Source organism: Diabrotica virgifera, chromosome 3 (genome assembly GCF_917563875.1).
Source record: "Diabrotica virgifera virgifera chromosome 3, PGI_DIABVI_V3a".
Taxonomy (NCBI): domain Eukaryota; kingdom Metazoa; phylum Arthropoda; class Insecta; order Coleoptera; family Chrysomelidae; genus Diabrotica; species Diabrotica virgifera.
This window is the reverse complement of record NC_065445.1, coordinates 12,771,703-12,789,345: the sequence shown is the minus strand read 5'-3', so window position 1 is coordinate 12,789,345 and position 17,643 is coordinate 12,771,703. Positions and strand designations below refer to the sequence as shown.

At 33.2% G+C, this 17,643-nt stretch overlaps 1 protein-coding gene across 2 annotated transcripts in view; it reads right to left on the bottom strand.

The window, feature by feature from the left end:
• The window catches only part of LOC114349398 (netrin receptor UNC5C), a 1,236,422-nt gene that overhangs the window by 798,249 nt on the left and 420,530 nt on the right, over window positions 1–17,643 (bottom strand). For both annotated transcript variants that reach the window (XM_028299758.2, XM_028299766.2), the window contains exon 3: window positions 5,497–5,877. In XM_028299758.2, the coding sequence (XP_028155559.2) occupies window positions 5,497–5,877 (381 nt within the window). The remainder of the gene's footprint in view (window positions 1–5,496; window positions 5,878–17,643) is intronic.

Below are 17,643 nucleotides of genomic sequence, written 5' to 3'. Positions count from 1 at the left end.
ACTGCATTTGAAAGCTCAAGTCAAATTCTATCGGTTTTGATTATTTGAATTGCTAAAAATTAAGTTTTTATTTGTTAAACAAAGCCATAAACACATAGTGTTTCCCGTGCCCAATGCATGCGTTTTAATGTACGTAATCTAACATAAAAATTGTCTGTATGCGCGCCTACTCGTTCGATTTCAAATGGGAAATGCATTGAAAACATCATTCAATCAGTATGTGTTTACACCTTTGTTTACCAATAAAAAAAATTAATTTTTAGCAATGAAAGTAATCAAAACCGATAAAATTTGTCTTGAACTTTCAAATGCGGTAAGCAGAATTGCTATTTTATTTTTCAATCAAAAGTTATTCGGGTTCAAAAATTGCAATCTTTCGATTTTTTGATAGTTCAACCGCGTTTATGTCGAAAACTATGCATCCTACGAAAAAACTTATAAAAACATTTTTTGCTTAGAATGACCCAAAAAATACAAAACAATGTTTTGTTTTGCGAAAAATCGCTGTTATGTGATTCCTCAAGTTCTTTGTTTATAACAATCTTATCGACATCCGGATCAACTGTTACCAAAAAATTCGTGTTCTACGGGTCACTTGGGTAAGTCCATCTGAATTAAGGAGGCCGTTGTACCCTCACTGGCGACAGGACTATTAAGGAATAAACAATTTCTGCCCAAAAATTTGTCCCGGCACCCTTCTGATTTGTTGAAAGGGAACATTTTTGAACAGGAAGCCTCAAAAAAACCGAATAAGAAAATTTTTCATACGGAAGCCGCCTAACAACATGGACTATGGTACAAACGCGACCACAAAGTCCCAAACTAGTTTCCGAACGCCTACTGAAAAACCGACGAGAAGAATTTATGTTGATTGCATAAAGACGGTCTAATATTAAGCGGTGATTATTAGGGAAGTTGAATTTTATTTTGGGTGAATGTACGAGGTGTTGTGAGACGCGTGGAGCAATTATCAGGTGCTAAATATTTACAGCAAGTAGTCATAACTTTTGGTTATTAGAGATATCGAAGTGGGACACATACTCGACGAGACGCAGCATCTTTGCACTTCCGCACCGAAATAAATGAGATGTTAAACAGTGCCAACTTAAAGGCTCATAAAACTAGGTACTTAATCGCCTCACCCAATATGGTTGCATATGCGAGGAAACTAAAATATCTAGGAAAAGCGATAACAACAGATGCCATTTTCATTTAAAGCAGCTTATACATATCATAGCATTGCAAAAGTGAAGAAGAAGAGTTGGAACAGGTGGGAGATCAGGAACTAGAGGAGCTCAACGATAACGGAGATCGGCTAATATCGTTCTGCTACAAACACAAGTCTAGTAACCACAAACACGTTCTTTCCACTACCTATGAGACGGTTGTATACGTGGCGTTCGGCAGTGGATAAGTCAAAGAAAGTGGTAAGGAATGAAATCGATTAGATACAAGAGATGTTGGAATACGACCCAACCGGTGAAAACATGCCCAGGAGCAGATGCTACATCATAACCCACTAATAAATAAAGTCACGCTTGAGCTTAAACACATTAGAAATTTCCAAAAGACCTCAAAACTAGAAGTAGAACAAAAAAATGAATGAAGACAGTGCAGAAGAGAAACTCCAACAGAAAATATCTGAAGATATTGATAAATTAGATACAACCACCTATGAGATAAATAAACAATGGGAAACACATCACGATCAGTCAGAGACAACATCTTAAATGAACAAAACGGAATTTATGAAATCCCTTGTGCAGAGTGTCCCCAGGTCTTACATAGGCCAAACCAATCGTAGAATCTAAAATAGGATTTATAAACATTCCTTATCTGTTCGCAATTCCGAATCAATTTTAGCTCTAGGCCAACACCATCTTCGCGCAAGTCACAAAATTATCTTTGAAGACTCTAGAACTATAGCCCCATCCGCTTCTATAAACCAGGCAACATCCCAGAAGAAATAGAAATCGAAAAGTGGCCAAATTGTCTAAACAAAAGAGATGACGGCACCTGGTTGCCTTTGACAAGACCCCTCCTAAAGGAAACATCGTCCGCTCAATCCACCAATCTAACTCCTGCCGTCAAAAATATTCGCGCCAACCCCCTCCCAAGCGCCGCTCGAGCAAACGACGTCATCATCAACGGTATAAATGAATGATCCTTCTTCCGAAACAGCAGTATTGCAGACATTGCAGTGACCAGTGTAGTATTTGGGGACTCAGAGACTGAGACCCCAGGAGCCCTGAAGAGGAAGCCTGATAAGTTTAATTTTAATATTAATTCTTGTAATAATATTGACGTTATACTCGTGGTACACTATCCTTGAAGAATTTTTGGTCGAAAGATATTTTTTTCTGTCTCTCAGTAACAATGCTCAGGAAACAATATTCCTGGCATGTATTTTACTTCGTCACACAAATTCAGTTAACCTCTGCAACGAATCACTAAAGGTATTCAAAAAGCAAATACCTTAAAAATTAACAGTGGCATACTGATTTACAACTTTTCAACAGTTAGTTATTAAAGATGTTATCGTGTGTGGGGCTTAATAACTTAATTTCAGAAAACCTTGCAAGCGTAAAAATGAATTCCTTGTACATGAATGGTGAATGCGGACAATCAATTATTAGTGACAGACTGCTGTTGGCAGGAGATAGCGATCGAGTTCATTATTATAATAGCGATACGGAGTGTTTTCATAATTTTGAAATTGATCTACTCAGAGATTAAATTTATCGGTAGTGCATTCGCATTTTTACAGCTTTAAAGTTAATAGCTATTTTAATCATTTTCAGAAACGCGTTGTTTGTTTTGACCTCGGTTGTTGTAATAATTCATTTCCACTATGGGCGTATGTAGATCATCTCTGTTTAATGGATTTAAGATTTTTTGAGATTTTAGATATAAACGAAACATTACAATAATATAACTTATGAAATGATGTATGTTATATTTAGCTTAGAAATACACAATGTGTCATTTTCACGGGATGACCAGACAAATACTGACTACTGAGTGATCTTTTTTCACATGTGGTAAGGGCTAACGAAATCCATTGTCGAATCAACTGATGAATATTTTGGTATTTTTATAATTTAAAAATATTGCAATAAATGTCGCTCAATCTGCTGGTATCTGTTTTATGATTAATTGAATTTTTATTTTTGTTTATGTGGTAAATTTCGAGAAATAATATTTGTTTATAATTATTTTCGTTATTTAAGATCTTGAATTCATTGTACGTGAATGGTGAATCCGGACAATCAATTAGTGACAGACTGCTGTTGGCAGGAGATAGCGATCGAGTTCATTATTATAATAGCGATACGGAGTGTTTTCATAATTTTGAAATTGATCTACTCGGAGATTAAATTTATCGGTAGTGCATTCAGATTTTTACAGCTTCAAAGTTAATAGCTATTTTAATCGTTTTCAGAGACGAGTTGTTTGTTTTGACCTCCGTTTTAATAATTGATTTGCATCATGGGCGTACGTAGATCATCCCTACTTAATCGATTTAGATTTTTTAAGATTTTAGATGATGTTAATCTTTGATTATCCTAATCGAGGACGGCCTACAAAAAGGTGGTCAAAAACGACTAATGATAATGAATCTTTGCCACTACTTGTTTCATTTTCAAAGATGAGTTACGTGCGATTTCAATTCTCGTTGATAGTTCCTTTGCAAAGTCATTATTCTCATTTTTATTAAAATTCAACGAATTTATATTTATAATGTATGTCCCACATTTTATCTTCGTCCTCGTTTTATTCTCATTAGTTTTGGACCAGTTATCAGTTTGTAATGTTATAAACAGTAAATTTGATTAATTTTTTTATTTAAATAAAGAAACTAAATAGCTTTTTTTGTTTTATTTACTCAGTGGAAAAATATCTTAGAAAAATTCGAACCACCATTTAAAAGTTTTAGATAAAAAAGAAGAATTTTTAGGTGCTATGTCTTTATACCCAATTGAGTGAGTCCAGGAAGTCTTCTGAAAGTTGACCATTAAATATAAATATATCAGAAATCTTTCTGTTTTTAATTACAAGGACATCTCAGTAAGTATTCATCTATTACTTAGTAATTAGGCGTAAACAAGAAACTTATCCACGACCCAGCTTTCCAACTAAAACACTAAGAGCCGTCCGCAAATGAACGATTAATTGCTTGCTCTATCTATCTTCTTTCAAGTCCCATATCGATCCCCCATTTCTATTTAAACAAATATTATTTTAGTTGTTTCCATTATTTCGACTGACCCCCAACCCCCATCTTCAGAGTAAGTATCATAATCATTACAACATTCCCTGGTGCTTGATGTATGCTGATGCTGTAATGTTAGTATGAAATAGTGAAAGCTACTAAGAACAAAAACTGGAACAGTGGAGACGAGCTCTTGAAAAGGTTTAAAACTTACTAGGACAAAACAAAAACAAGAGTATTTGGAATGTTCATTTAAGGATGTAGTTACTAGAAATAAATGATATTTTTGGATGGTAAAATGATTGTAAAAAGTAATAGTTTTAATTGCCTAGGATTGGTATTACTGTGTAATGGGAAAATAGATGGGGATGCATGCAGTAGAATTAGAGTTGGATGGATGAAGTGGAAGGAAGCGAGTGGTGTGTTATCTGACAGAAGAATTCCAATGGGATCAGTTTATAAAATAGACATAAGACCGGCTATGATGTAAGGAACTGAATGTTGGCCAGTTAAAAAGAAAAAGGAACACCGAATGCATTTAGTAAAAATGAGAATACTTAAATGGATAAGTGGGTTGACAAAAAAGGATAAAATTAAAAATGAGTATATTCGGGGTGGCAAGTCTAGGAGTGGCACCAAATGACACAAAATTGAGGGAATAGGCAACATATGTAGGTTAAGATGATTTGGTCATGTTCAACGTTGAGACGTTAATCAACCAATACGATAAATTTGCCGAACTACGGATTCCTGGAAGGAGTAGGAGAGGAAGACCAAAGAAGACCTGGAGGGAGACGCTTTGGAAGGACATGTCGGTAAAGGGGATTGATGTTGATATGACCCAAGATAGAAACTTGTAAAGAAATGCAATTAGGGAAGCCCACCCCGCATAGGGACAAAGACAAAGAGAATGATAAAGATATTTATTATTACTTTCTTTCGTGGTAAACATTACTTTGGTTTTATCCAAGTTCATTTTTAAGCCATAAATGGCATGGTGGCATCTGTTATTATCATCATTATCATCAAGTTATTAATGGGAATTCCGTTTACGACAACACCAGTTGTTTCGTTGTCCAGTACCTCTTGCATGATAATTTTCGACTCTCTAGCAAGTACAAAGTATTTTTGAGAACACAGAGAATTTGTTGTAAATTCCCTAATTAAAGTTCCAATCTTGGTATAACGTGAAACCAGAGAAAACTTTATGAGTAATGGAATGGTACATCAAGGGAGTAGAGTACAAAAATAATAGTTTTTTACAACAATATATAAGTACTTACATGCAACTTCTACAGTAGCAGGCTGGCTCTTGATACTACCCCTTCCACTCCACGCGTAGCATTCGCACTTAAATTTTTCTTTACCGAAAAACTCCTCGACCATGTCCCGAGTAACGTTAGCATCCGCTTCGAAGATTCGCACGCCGGTCTGAGGGTCCACGAACCAATTTTCGACAGTTTCGACCTTTTTAGCTCCATTGCACTTAAAGTATAAACTAAGCGCATGCGCGGCGCGACATTGTAGCGTCGCCGGGCGGTTCTTGACGACGAAGGCGTTTTGGGGCTCTGCTAGGAAGATTGGGAGATCGGTGTTGAGGAGCAGCGACTCGTCTTGTTCTGGAGTTGGTTTTGGTGTGGATTGTTCTTCGAGAAGGGCACCATCTGAAATAAACAAAGTAAAATTACTACATATTAATGTCTGTTTTATTTTTTATTCATATCATTTTTTATTCATTCATATTCATTTTTATTTAAGTATCAAGTCCAATTGGGGAATGACATATTGAGCCTAAGGTAGAAAACTACGAAATATTTGCAAAACTTATAATTATGTAGTTGTGCTAAAAAAGACATTCCATGCAGCCTAACCAAATCCTATATTTCATGCTGGACCGAAGACTGGAAAGACCTGTAGATCAACAGGAACAAAGGAGAGACCCAAAGTGAACAACTTTTAGAGTCTCTGAATTTTACAAGAACCACCAGGTGGAGGGCAAATCTAAAAAATCTTAATTTTAAGCATAGCAGTCGCACTGCCTAGAATCTACTCAGAACACTTGACACAGACCTAGTATCCCAACACTTCATCACCAAACGCAAAACATATAGCGAAACGCATTGCTATCCAAACCAGCCATAGAAAAAGAATAAAAGCTCATAAAAGAGAAGTACGATATCAACTCAAAAGATCAAAATTACACATCAGCAAAGCCTGCCAATCATGACCGAGGAACTTTCCAATGCACTAGACTTAATTAAGTGTCGCAAAGCTGCAGGATATGGTAAATAAAGCCAGAGGTTGGTATTTAAACTGCCTTTTGGTAACTTTCTTTGGATTAATAACATTATATTTATAATACAAAACGGGGCGAACCCCCAACTGTCAACAAATCTCTAACACTATTTCGACATATTAATGTCTAATAACAAATAGGAATGCCTTACACCTGATTTTGATCAATGTTTTTATACACAAGAAAAGATAGCATCAGCACGAACATTTCACGGCCAAGTAATTGTTTATGCTTTATTATGGTCAATAAGTAATTAAGGTTAATAATACTTTTATTCAGAAATAGGCGTAAAACATATTTAATATTCATTGTATTAAGGGTGGTTTAGTTAAGTACTTGGGACATGTGATGAGAGGGCAAAAATACTCATTATTACAACTTATTATGCAAGGCAAAATCCGAGGAAAGCGAAATGTGGGAAGACGAAGAACATCCTGGCTTAAGAACTTACGGGAATGGTTCGAATGCAGTAGTGCAGACCTATTTAGAGCGGCAGTCAACAGGGTCCGCATTGCCATGATGATTTCCAACCTTCGATAGAAGATGGAACTTAAAGAAGAAGAATGGAGTTGACAGAATATTTCCCGTTTTAAACAAAATCCACGAACTAACTTCTGAGGCAATGGAATGGCTCCAATGTAGCAACATCTTGCTTTAATGCTTTTACCTATTTTATTATACCGTATTGAAATTTTTTTGTATAATGTTCAGCAATGTGTAAAGTTCATACAAGTATATCTACTTCGTTATGTTTAGTTACGCCAATGACGTAAACGAGGTAGTCGGTGGTGAATAACGGACTGAGTTGCGGGATTTATTGTCTAAGAAAGACAATAAAGTAGAATGCGCATAGCCTTGATATACAATTCATAAAAACATCATCGATTGACTGCGGAAATGATAGCAAGATATTCTAATTAAAAAGATAACTGCGTGTGCACTCCTCGAACCATTTATTATTGGCTCCATTGACAGACAGATTTATAGTTTTGGCATTTCTTAAAGAGTCACTGATCATGGTTTCAGATGAAATAAATCAAGATGATTGTGGTATTAGCTTTCCAACGATTATAAAAGGACATTTAGCTGACTTATTCAGGAAAAGAAATAATTTTTAACAACAAACATTCAGAAATGACATTAGATTTTTTCAGTAAAGAAATATTAAATTATTACCTTTAATTAGTTTTACATTAGAGACCAAGAAATGGATGTAGCCAATACTGAGCAAATCTAGACAAGTTTTGTATTAGAAAAACAAATACAGTTACCGAAAACAAATTTTTTGCGAAAACATTGTGACGCCCCCACATTGGTCCTACCATTCCGGAAGCTTTGAATTCGCCGACAGCAGGTCAGACCCTTTTTTAGGCGAAACAATCAATTTATTAATTATTTATTTAATTTATTCTATTCCTTCTAGAAAACCCTCGATTAACTGAAAATGTATAGATACGGACATTTTAGAATTAGGCATCCAGTCTATTTTGATTGTTTCAAAACGGATTCGGTTTTAAAATGTAAAGTAATGTAATTTGTTTTATTTAAATAAATTACATTAGTTAGTTAGATAAATCATTTGTAAGTATTTAGATAATTTAAATAAGTTTGTATTTAAAAGAATCTAACTATAAGTGTTTACTATTCATTGTTGTGTCTAATAAAGAATATGAATTAATAGTCCGTTGTTTAACGGTAAAATATTGCAAAACCTCTAAATTTTAAAGAACCGCTTGGATTGACATGAAATTTGGCATACACATAGCTAACAAGTCAAAGAAAAAAAGTGATATTGTGTCGATATGTGCTTTTGCCCTGGGGGTGGTTTTCACCCACTCTTGGGGGTGAAAAAATATTCGTCCAAAGAATGTCAGGAAATGGATAAACTGGCTAATTTTAAGTAACTTTTGTTCTATAGAGTTTTTTCACTAAGTCAATACTTTCCGAGTTATTTGGCAGTGAATATGTTCATTTTTTCAACAAAATAACCACGCTTTTAGACGGTTTTTCGCAAATAACTCAAATAGTAAGTATTTTGTCGAAAAAGCATTCTTAGCAAGAATATAGCCGGTAAAAAATTTTAAAAAATGGTGTATACATACGTCTCTACACCTAGTAGAAGCAGAGATATAGCTAAAGAAAAATAGGTTCATATTCATCAAATTCCAAATGAAATACTTTAACGTGAAATAACCAGAAATGAAGCACATTTCGGGGAAAACTCATTACAACTTATTTAAAGTGTTTAAAAAAAACTTCATTTTTGTTTTATAAAAAAAATTTCTAGCATCAAAATTAAATAAGTTACGCTCAAAATAAAGTTAGTCCCTTTTGGTTTTGGTAAAAAAATCGAGAAAATCGCCCCCTAATTAGTATCTTAAATGAACTTAATCGTTACGACGTAATCTCTAACAATTTTTAAGTTATTTTGAAAAAAAGCATGTTGAATAAGCACTTTGAATCGATGAAACTTACAGATCATATAAACACAACATAAGTAAAATAATTTGTGGAGCGGTAACGATTAATTTCATTTAAGTTGCTAATTAGGGGTTGGTCTTCCCGATTTTTTTTTTGCAAAAACAAAAGGGACCAACTTTATTTTGAGCGTAACTTGCTTAAATTTAATGCTAGAAACGTTTTGTAAAAACAGAAATAAAGCTTTTTTTAAACACTTTAAAAAAGTTATAACGGGTTTTCCCCAAAAAGTGCTTAATTTTTTGGATATTTCACGTCGAAATATTCTATTTGAAATTTGGTGAATATGAATCTATTTTTTATTGGCTATAACTCTGGTTTTACGAGATCCAGAGACCTACTGCGTACACCATTTTTTTTTTACTTTTTTATAAGCTATATTTTTGCTAAGAACATTTTTTTCGACAAAATACTTACTTTTTGAGTTATTTGCGAAAAATCGTCTAAAATGTGGTTATTGTGTTGAAAAATGAACATATTCACTCGCAAATAACTCGAAAAGTGTTGACTTGGCGAAAAAGTTCTACAGAACAAAAGTTACTTAAAATTAGTCAGTTTACCCATTTACTTATTTTGGACATATATTTTTTCACTCCAAGAGGGGGTGAAAGTCACCCCAGGGCAAAAGCACACATCGGCACAATATCACTTTTTTTCTTTGGCATGTAAGCTATACGCATGCCAAATTTCATGTCAATCCAAGCGGTTCTTTAAAATTTAGAGCAAAAACCGTGAAAGAATGGACTATAAGTGTTCTTGCCTGTTTTTATTCAATGTTTTTCAACCACTTTGGTTGCACTTAGAACTTTCGTAATTCGCTTAGAAAATTCTTACAATATAGGTATTTAAATCGTTTACCAAATTTCAATAAAATCGACCTGATGGATTTTGCAGAATAATTTTGCAATCTAAATTTTTTTAAAAAAGTTCAAATTTTTTAAAAATTTTGTGAAGAAAAAGTTTTAGAAGTTTGCTAATTTTTTTTAAATATAAAGAGGTTCTCTACCTATCTAATAATTTTACAGAATTAAAATCGGATTATTTAAGCACTGTTTTAAAGTTATAAAAACAATTTTTTGTTATAAACATTTAAAAAAATCATCGATTACGTCATCACGCCCAGATAGATAACGTCACTAGTATGATACATATGCCAAAAAATTAAAATTTAAAAATAAAAATCGACCTGTTTCGGGATTTACCTCCAGAGAGGCCTATTCTCGAGAAAATGAATTTATGCTAACTCAAACGTCCTCACTGTATTTGTTTATAAGCTAATAAATTGTTTATAACTTTAAAACAGTGCTGAGGCCGCTTAAATAATCCGATTTTAATTCTGTAAAGTGTATTAGATAGGTAGAGAACCTCTTTATATGTAAAAAAATGAGCAAACTTCTAGATGATCTAATTTTTGTTCAGAAAGTTTTTAAAAAATTTGAACTTTAAAAAAAAAATAGATTGCAAAATTATTATGCAAAATCTATTAGGTCGATTTTAATGAAATTTGATGGACGGTTTAAGGATGTTGTAAGAATTTTCTAAGCGAATCATGAAGGTTCTAAGTGCAACCAAAGTGGTTGAAAAACATTGAATAAAAACAATCTTTTTTGTCCACTTATTTTCTATTTATTGCTATTTTGCAGAAAGGGTAATAACTTAAGACATTTTAAATCAGTCGTGTATTATACAAAATTCGATTATCTTTATTTTCTTTCCCTACGACTTTGTTCCAAACTGAATCGTTTTAAAGTCAGAAGCAATGAAATTAGAAAAGAAAGCGATATTTTTCGAAATTTTTAAATATTTAAATTTTTTTATTAATGTTCCGGGCATATTTGAGAAGGAGCATAAGTCAATTATAATTATTGAAGTTCTCATCTAACTTTATCTTCAAAAATCCGAATGCCACCTCTCACATCCACCTCAAAACAGATCCGTCCTGGTTTGTATGTACAGGGTTATTCACTATATTATGACCCCCCTGTAAACTGCTTTATTTACAGAATTAGAAAAAAATGTAAAATACAAAAGTTATTAAATCTTTAAATTGTGATTTTTTGACATATATATCGTACTAGTGACGTCATCCATTTGGGCGTGATGACGTAATCGACTATTTTTTAAATGGGAATAGGGGTTGAGTGCTAGCTCATTTGAAAGGTTATTCAATTCCCTATTCAGTAATATAAACATTAACATGATTAATTATACAGGGTGTCCAAAAAAAATTTTTTAATTAAATTAATTGACACAAAAAGAAGAATGTATGTAATTTGTTGATTTCAAAATACATTCTACTGCTGTCAGGAAACAGAAAGAAATGTTTATTGAGCAAATAAACATTACTTTTCACTTAAATTCAATGTTCAAGCTGCCACCCATCTGCCTCTTGGCAGTTTGAACATTGAATTTAAGCAAAAATCAATGTTTATTTGTGCAATCAACTTTTATTTCTGTTTTCTAACAGCAGTAAAATGTATTTTAAATTAAATAAATTAAATACATTCTTCTTTTTGTGTCAATTAATTTAATTTAAATAAAAAATTTTGGACACCCTGTATAATTAATCATGGTGATGGATATATTACTGAATAGGGAATTGAATAACCTTTGAAACGAGCGACCACTCGACCCCTATTCCTATTTTAAAAAATAGTCGATTACGTCATCACGTCCAAATTGATGATGTCACTAGTAAGATATAGGTATATATCAAAAAATCATAATTTAAAAATCGAATAACTTCTATATTTTACATTTTTTTCTAATTCTGTAAATAAAGCAGTTTACAGGGGGGTCAAAATATAGTGAATAACCCTTAATTGTTCATATGAATAATATAATACACCGAATAAAGTTATTAGTTTTCTAAACATCGACTGGCTGTGCCGCCTATGAATAATATTTCTGCTCCGAGTACATACTTCTTCAAATCGTTCTCCGGCTACCAGCTTCTGTAGAATTGAAGCCCTCCAGTAATAAACTCGAGTTGTTCGCAATCGTGACTAATAATATCTCCGATTGTTCTATTATAACGCATCTCCAGGCGAAAGCTTCCGAAAAATGCGCAGAAAAAGTGGAAATGAACAACGGTATTGTTACAACGATTGTCGAGAGGTGTAACGTGGCAGGAGTAATATGCAGGAAGAGGTGACCGAGGGGCTCTAACTGTTCGCTACTTACTTGGGCTGTTTTCCATTTGATTGACGTTTGAAAAAGCAGACATGTTATGGTCAGAGTACAGTAATGCTAATTATCTGGCTATTGTTTGCTAGCTGTTTGTTTGAGGTTACTAAGAAGACGATGTGTGACAGATTTAATTTATGACTATTTGTATTCGAAATTAATTTTATACCTTTAATAATTGAGAAAATTACCTTGTAGAATTCTATATACATTAAATAAGGCTCCTAGCCAGGCAGCATTGTTTTATACTTTGTATACAATTTTATTAATACAAAAGTATCAACTAAATATATTGTAAAAATATACTGGATCCTTTGTAAAAGACCCTAATAAGGTCGCACATCACAATACATCACAATAACAAAACGTTTTCGGGTTAAAAAATTCATCATCAGTGTTAAGAACCAATAGCATGCTTGCGTGAGCCACCAAAATGTTTTGGGTAAAAACCCTTTAAATGTTACAAATTATTAAATGGTATTACACATTGTTGACAATAATATTGGATGTTGCAAACATTCCTGGATATTACCCAGGGCAATACAGGACTGAGACACGGACTTTCACTAAACACTAAGAAAACAAAATGTATGATGATCTCTAAGAAAGAACAGCAATTTGGACGAATTCAGTGTGAACGGTCAACAAATAGAAATAGTAAAAACATACGCCTACCTTGGTACGAACGTCAATGAAAATTGGGACAATTCCATAGAAATTAAATTTAGGATATACAAAGCAAGATCTGCATTGCAAAAAATGGTTAAGTTATTCAAATGTCATGATTTATCAATGCCCATAAAAGTCAGGTTACTACGATGTTATATCTTTCCTATACTATCGTACGGAGTAGAGCCGTAGACTCTTACAGACGCCACCTGCAAGAAAATTGAGGCTTTTGAAATGTGGCTTTACCGTCGAATCCTAAAGATATCTTATACCGACCATGTTATTAATGAGGGTGATTTGTTGGGAATGCAAAAAGATGTGGTAATGTTAACCACAATAAAAACAGCCAAAATCGAATACCTCGGTGACATCATGAGGAATAGTGAAAGATATGGACTGCTGCAATTAATTTTACAAGGAAAAGTGGAAGGAAAACGAGGACCAGGAAGGCGAAGAATTTCCTGGCTGAAGAATCTACGTACGTGCTTCAACACAACAACCACAAATCTTTTTAGAGCAGCAGTGTGCAAAGTGCAGATTGCCATGATGGTCGCCAACATCCGAAACGGACAGGCACTACAAGAAGAAGAAGAACACAGGACTCTAAACCACGTGGATGTAATGTGAAAGGGATGAACCTCACATATTGAGAGATGGACGTCAACTAACTAATGTAACAGTTAGCTTGATGCATTTTTAACCCTACCTACAGTTGGGTCTTGCGTCCTTGTTCATCTTAAAATTTTTCTATATAAAACAAGAATGTGTGTGTACTTTGTACGCACGTAAGAAGTTATACTTCTACTACATATTATGTGATTTTTAAGACAATACCAAAAATTTAAAAAATATAAAAGAATAAAACGCACACAAACACTCAAACACATTGAAAAATACCACAAAGAAAAAATGATTTCTGAACGATAATAATTGTTGGCAAAAATTTTAAATACGCATTTTCTGAAAAAAAAAATTATATAACAAATATACTTACAATCATAACATGCATAAAAAAATAAAATAATAAAACTTGCATCGGGAATTGAACCCTTGAATCTCGTGCCGCTTTAACTCGTAATCGAAGCGTAGACTCACTCGTCCAATCGCACATTATTTATAATGTGGAAAAATACGGTAACTGAACGTTTTACTGTTTGACAGGTGTTTTGAAAATTAAATTTTGTGGAAGAAAATATAAAAATATAACAAAACAGTAAGAAAACAATATATTAGATGAAGATTGGTAGAACTTTTGTTGGTAATCAAATTAAGTATGTAAATCAAAGCATTACATACCTACTAGATAAATAAATCTACGCCAAAAAATCATAATTTAAAAATAAAAATCGAACCTAATTTGGGATTTCTCTCTAAAGTCCGCATTCTTGAGAAAATAAATGTATGTATTTCAACCTAATTCAAATGTATAATTACAATATGATTATAAGAAAAACTACTTACCAAATTAGAATGAGTTTTCCTTGTCCAAAATAGTCCAAAAGTCCAAAAATATAGGTATATGAAGAATATTTAAAAGGGCAGTATAACTATTAACTAACTTTTGTTTGTTGTTTCTTTTCACACAAATTTTAAAACGCAACAACCATAAATAATCTAACTACAGCTGTGCCACAGCCGCCATATTGAATAATTTTTGACATGTCATTTGAACATCCAATCAGAACAAAGTTATAATGCGCATGCGCCCGGTCGCTTGGTTTTCCCATATAAAAATTTACCCTCTATCGCCGGTAAAGAAGTATAACTTCAAAAACGATTTTTAAATATTTAATATGCCGTTTATTCTTACAGCGATGTTACCCTACTTACAATTGCGTCATTATACATCTGAAACAAGGTCTAAAATGGCGCATATTTCAATAACGACGCAACTACCCTGTAGTAGCTCAGCACATAGTTACAGTTCTGTCGCTTTTGTTTCATTTCTATACAGTATTTTAGAAGTTAATTACGCAATAAACAGGAATTGACAAAATTTGCAGTTAGGTCATTCTTCTTTCGGACCGGCGAAGTGATCTTCTAGTGTGATCATTTCTGTAAAAGCATTAATAATGTTAGAATTCAATGACAGATTTACGAAACATGCCACGCATGACATAATTCCAACTGAAAGAATATCTCTTCCTAAAAATTAAATAACAATCTTTTTTCCGGCTTTACGAGACTTTTCGTGTCGAATCACATTATTCTCAAGCTTGTTTTTTTATCTTTTTGCAATCAGTATAATAAAAATCCCTTGTCTTACATAAAAGGCGAAAAAGACACATCCATTCATCATCTTTTTAAAAATCAAAACGCAATTCTCTCTTACAAAGTAGTATTCCTCGAGAAGCCCGCGAGTAAAAAACAATTTTTCGTCCATTATTACCTGCAAAAAAACAGAATGAAACCGCAAAAAGACGACTAGCAAAACAAAAACGTCCCAAGGCTGTCGGGAAAATGCGCGAAATAAATTGTAAGCAAGGAAATATCCAAGAAAATTCGTTAGGGATCGTATCCAACGGGTACAATATCGCTGTCTTCTTGTCGTCTTTCATTTATGTCTTACTTTAAAATGATATATAGCTCTTGGTAATTGTTTTATATGACGAAACGTGTGACACATCGGTTGAGAAGGATTTTATTCTTTAAACTTAAAATGAAGGTAACAAGCAGCTGATTCTTTTAGATGTGAGGTGTAAAATGGACAAAACTGTAATATTTTTTGGACAGCCTATTGCGTACCTACATAGAATTATGTTGTTAATTAATTGATTTGCTGGTTAAGTCATTTACATATGCACACACTGTATTAGAATTAAGTGTTGTGTAAAAAAATTTACAGGCTTTGTTCAATCACAAGTTATTAATTAATCTCACATTAATATTAACTTTCTAATTAACTATTATTGTGTATCAATTTATCAATCAAATATAGAATAAAAACTTTATTAATTTTAATATAACGCGGGCACATACATTTGATACACCTTGTATATTGATTTGTAGCTATTTATTATAAGTTAGTTTTTAAGAAGTGGGTTTATCTTTAATGAGTTTTTCCCTGAAAAATAAAAGACATTAGGAAAGAGAGTGATATGAATAGACAATAATTGTTCAGGGTATTTGGAGATTATAACGGTGCTTTGTTATGCACGAGGCCAAAAGCCACAGGTAATGATATCTTTAGAAAATAATGTAAAAGAAAGTTTGGAATTTTAATCTCTTTTTTTTTAACCCCAAGTAAATTTTGTAAAATTTCCCGAAAGTAATTATGATGGTAGGAATATTTTTGACAGTATGCGTGGGTTTTTTCGAATGAAAAAAAGAATGGTGAAGAAGAAATGTCTCTGATTGGTTTGGCATTTGGAATGGAAAGGAGAGAAGGTGAATTTTCAGATAGTTTTGGAAAGAGGAATCATTATGTGATAGGCATCCCGGAAGAGTAGTCAAAGTTTTCGTGGATAGTTAAAAAGCAAGTACCAGTGGTTGTTTGATAGTGAAGAGTTGAGCTGAAAGGTGGAACGAGAGACAGATCAAATTGAGAAGAAATACCTCTTTCATTCTGTATTATTGTGAGAAGGAGAGGAGAGAATCTTGGAGTTGTTTGGATCGAGTACTGGTTAAAAGAGGCCTGGCTCGTTGTTTTTTGGAGAATTAGTTCTGGTATACTGCTGGATTGAAGCTTGAGAACGGAGAGGGCTTTGATGGGTAGCCTAACATAGTCAACAAGGGAGAACTGTTTGGGTCAAGAGGAGACATCATTGTGAGTGAAGCAAAAGGTCAGTCAATTTATGTGAAAGATATTTTTATGTTCGGAAACTAAAAATTTGAGTAAAAGCATATGAATTAAGATTCCAATATTTCAAAAATTAAATAGGAATTATAAGTAATTTTGCGAATACCTAAATTTGTTTGTTTAGCTTGTTTCACCAAAGTCATCGGGAACAAACCGATAAATTTTTATTTGAACTAGAATAAATTTAAGTGGTAAAAATTTCATTCGGACAGCTATGTCCACAGGTTTTAATTGATCGATTTTTAGAGTATTGATTTTGATAATAAAAGATATTTCTGTATGTTTATTTTATATTTCTATTTATTTCCCTTTCCTATTTTTCTCCCGATAAGAACCGACTAAGAGATACTGAAACCACGAGAGAAGGTAAGTATAACATAAGATAATTTAGATATTTTTTTTGTATTATAAAAAGGCACCCTGAGATTTTTTCTTAATTTTTTTGTATGATTTGCCACAATTGGATAATTGATTAAATAATTAATTGGAGTAATCAAATAAAGACTAATTGATATAAAAGTAATAAAAAGTAGATCATAACACTATATATAATTTTAATAGGTCTATATTTTAATTACGAGGTTATTTACCTTCCGGTAGAACTCCGGGAACCAACTATCAAATATGAAAAAATGTAGTGTACGAAGACAAGCCTCCGAGGAGAAGCAAGGAAAATACTGCATTTAAATGCCACAGGAGCAAACTACAGGGCTGCCTGGAAAATGTTGCAATCGTATAGATACGATAATCCAAGGATGAATTTATGTTGCTAAGGCAAGATAGTTCAGGCGGCAGAGGTGAAACAAGCATCAGCAAAGGCGGAAAATTTTACATGACATTCTCCACGAATGCTTAGAAGCTTAGTGGACCAGGTTTAATGACAGAGTCCTAGAGCCCTCTCATAGCAAGAATAAGCATATTAAAGTGGGACCTGGAAACCAGGAATTTATATCAATTGTCAACTCAAGACAGCAGGGACATTCCGACAAGTCAACCCACGAA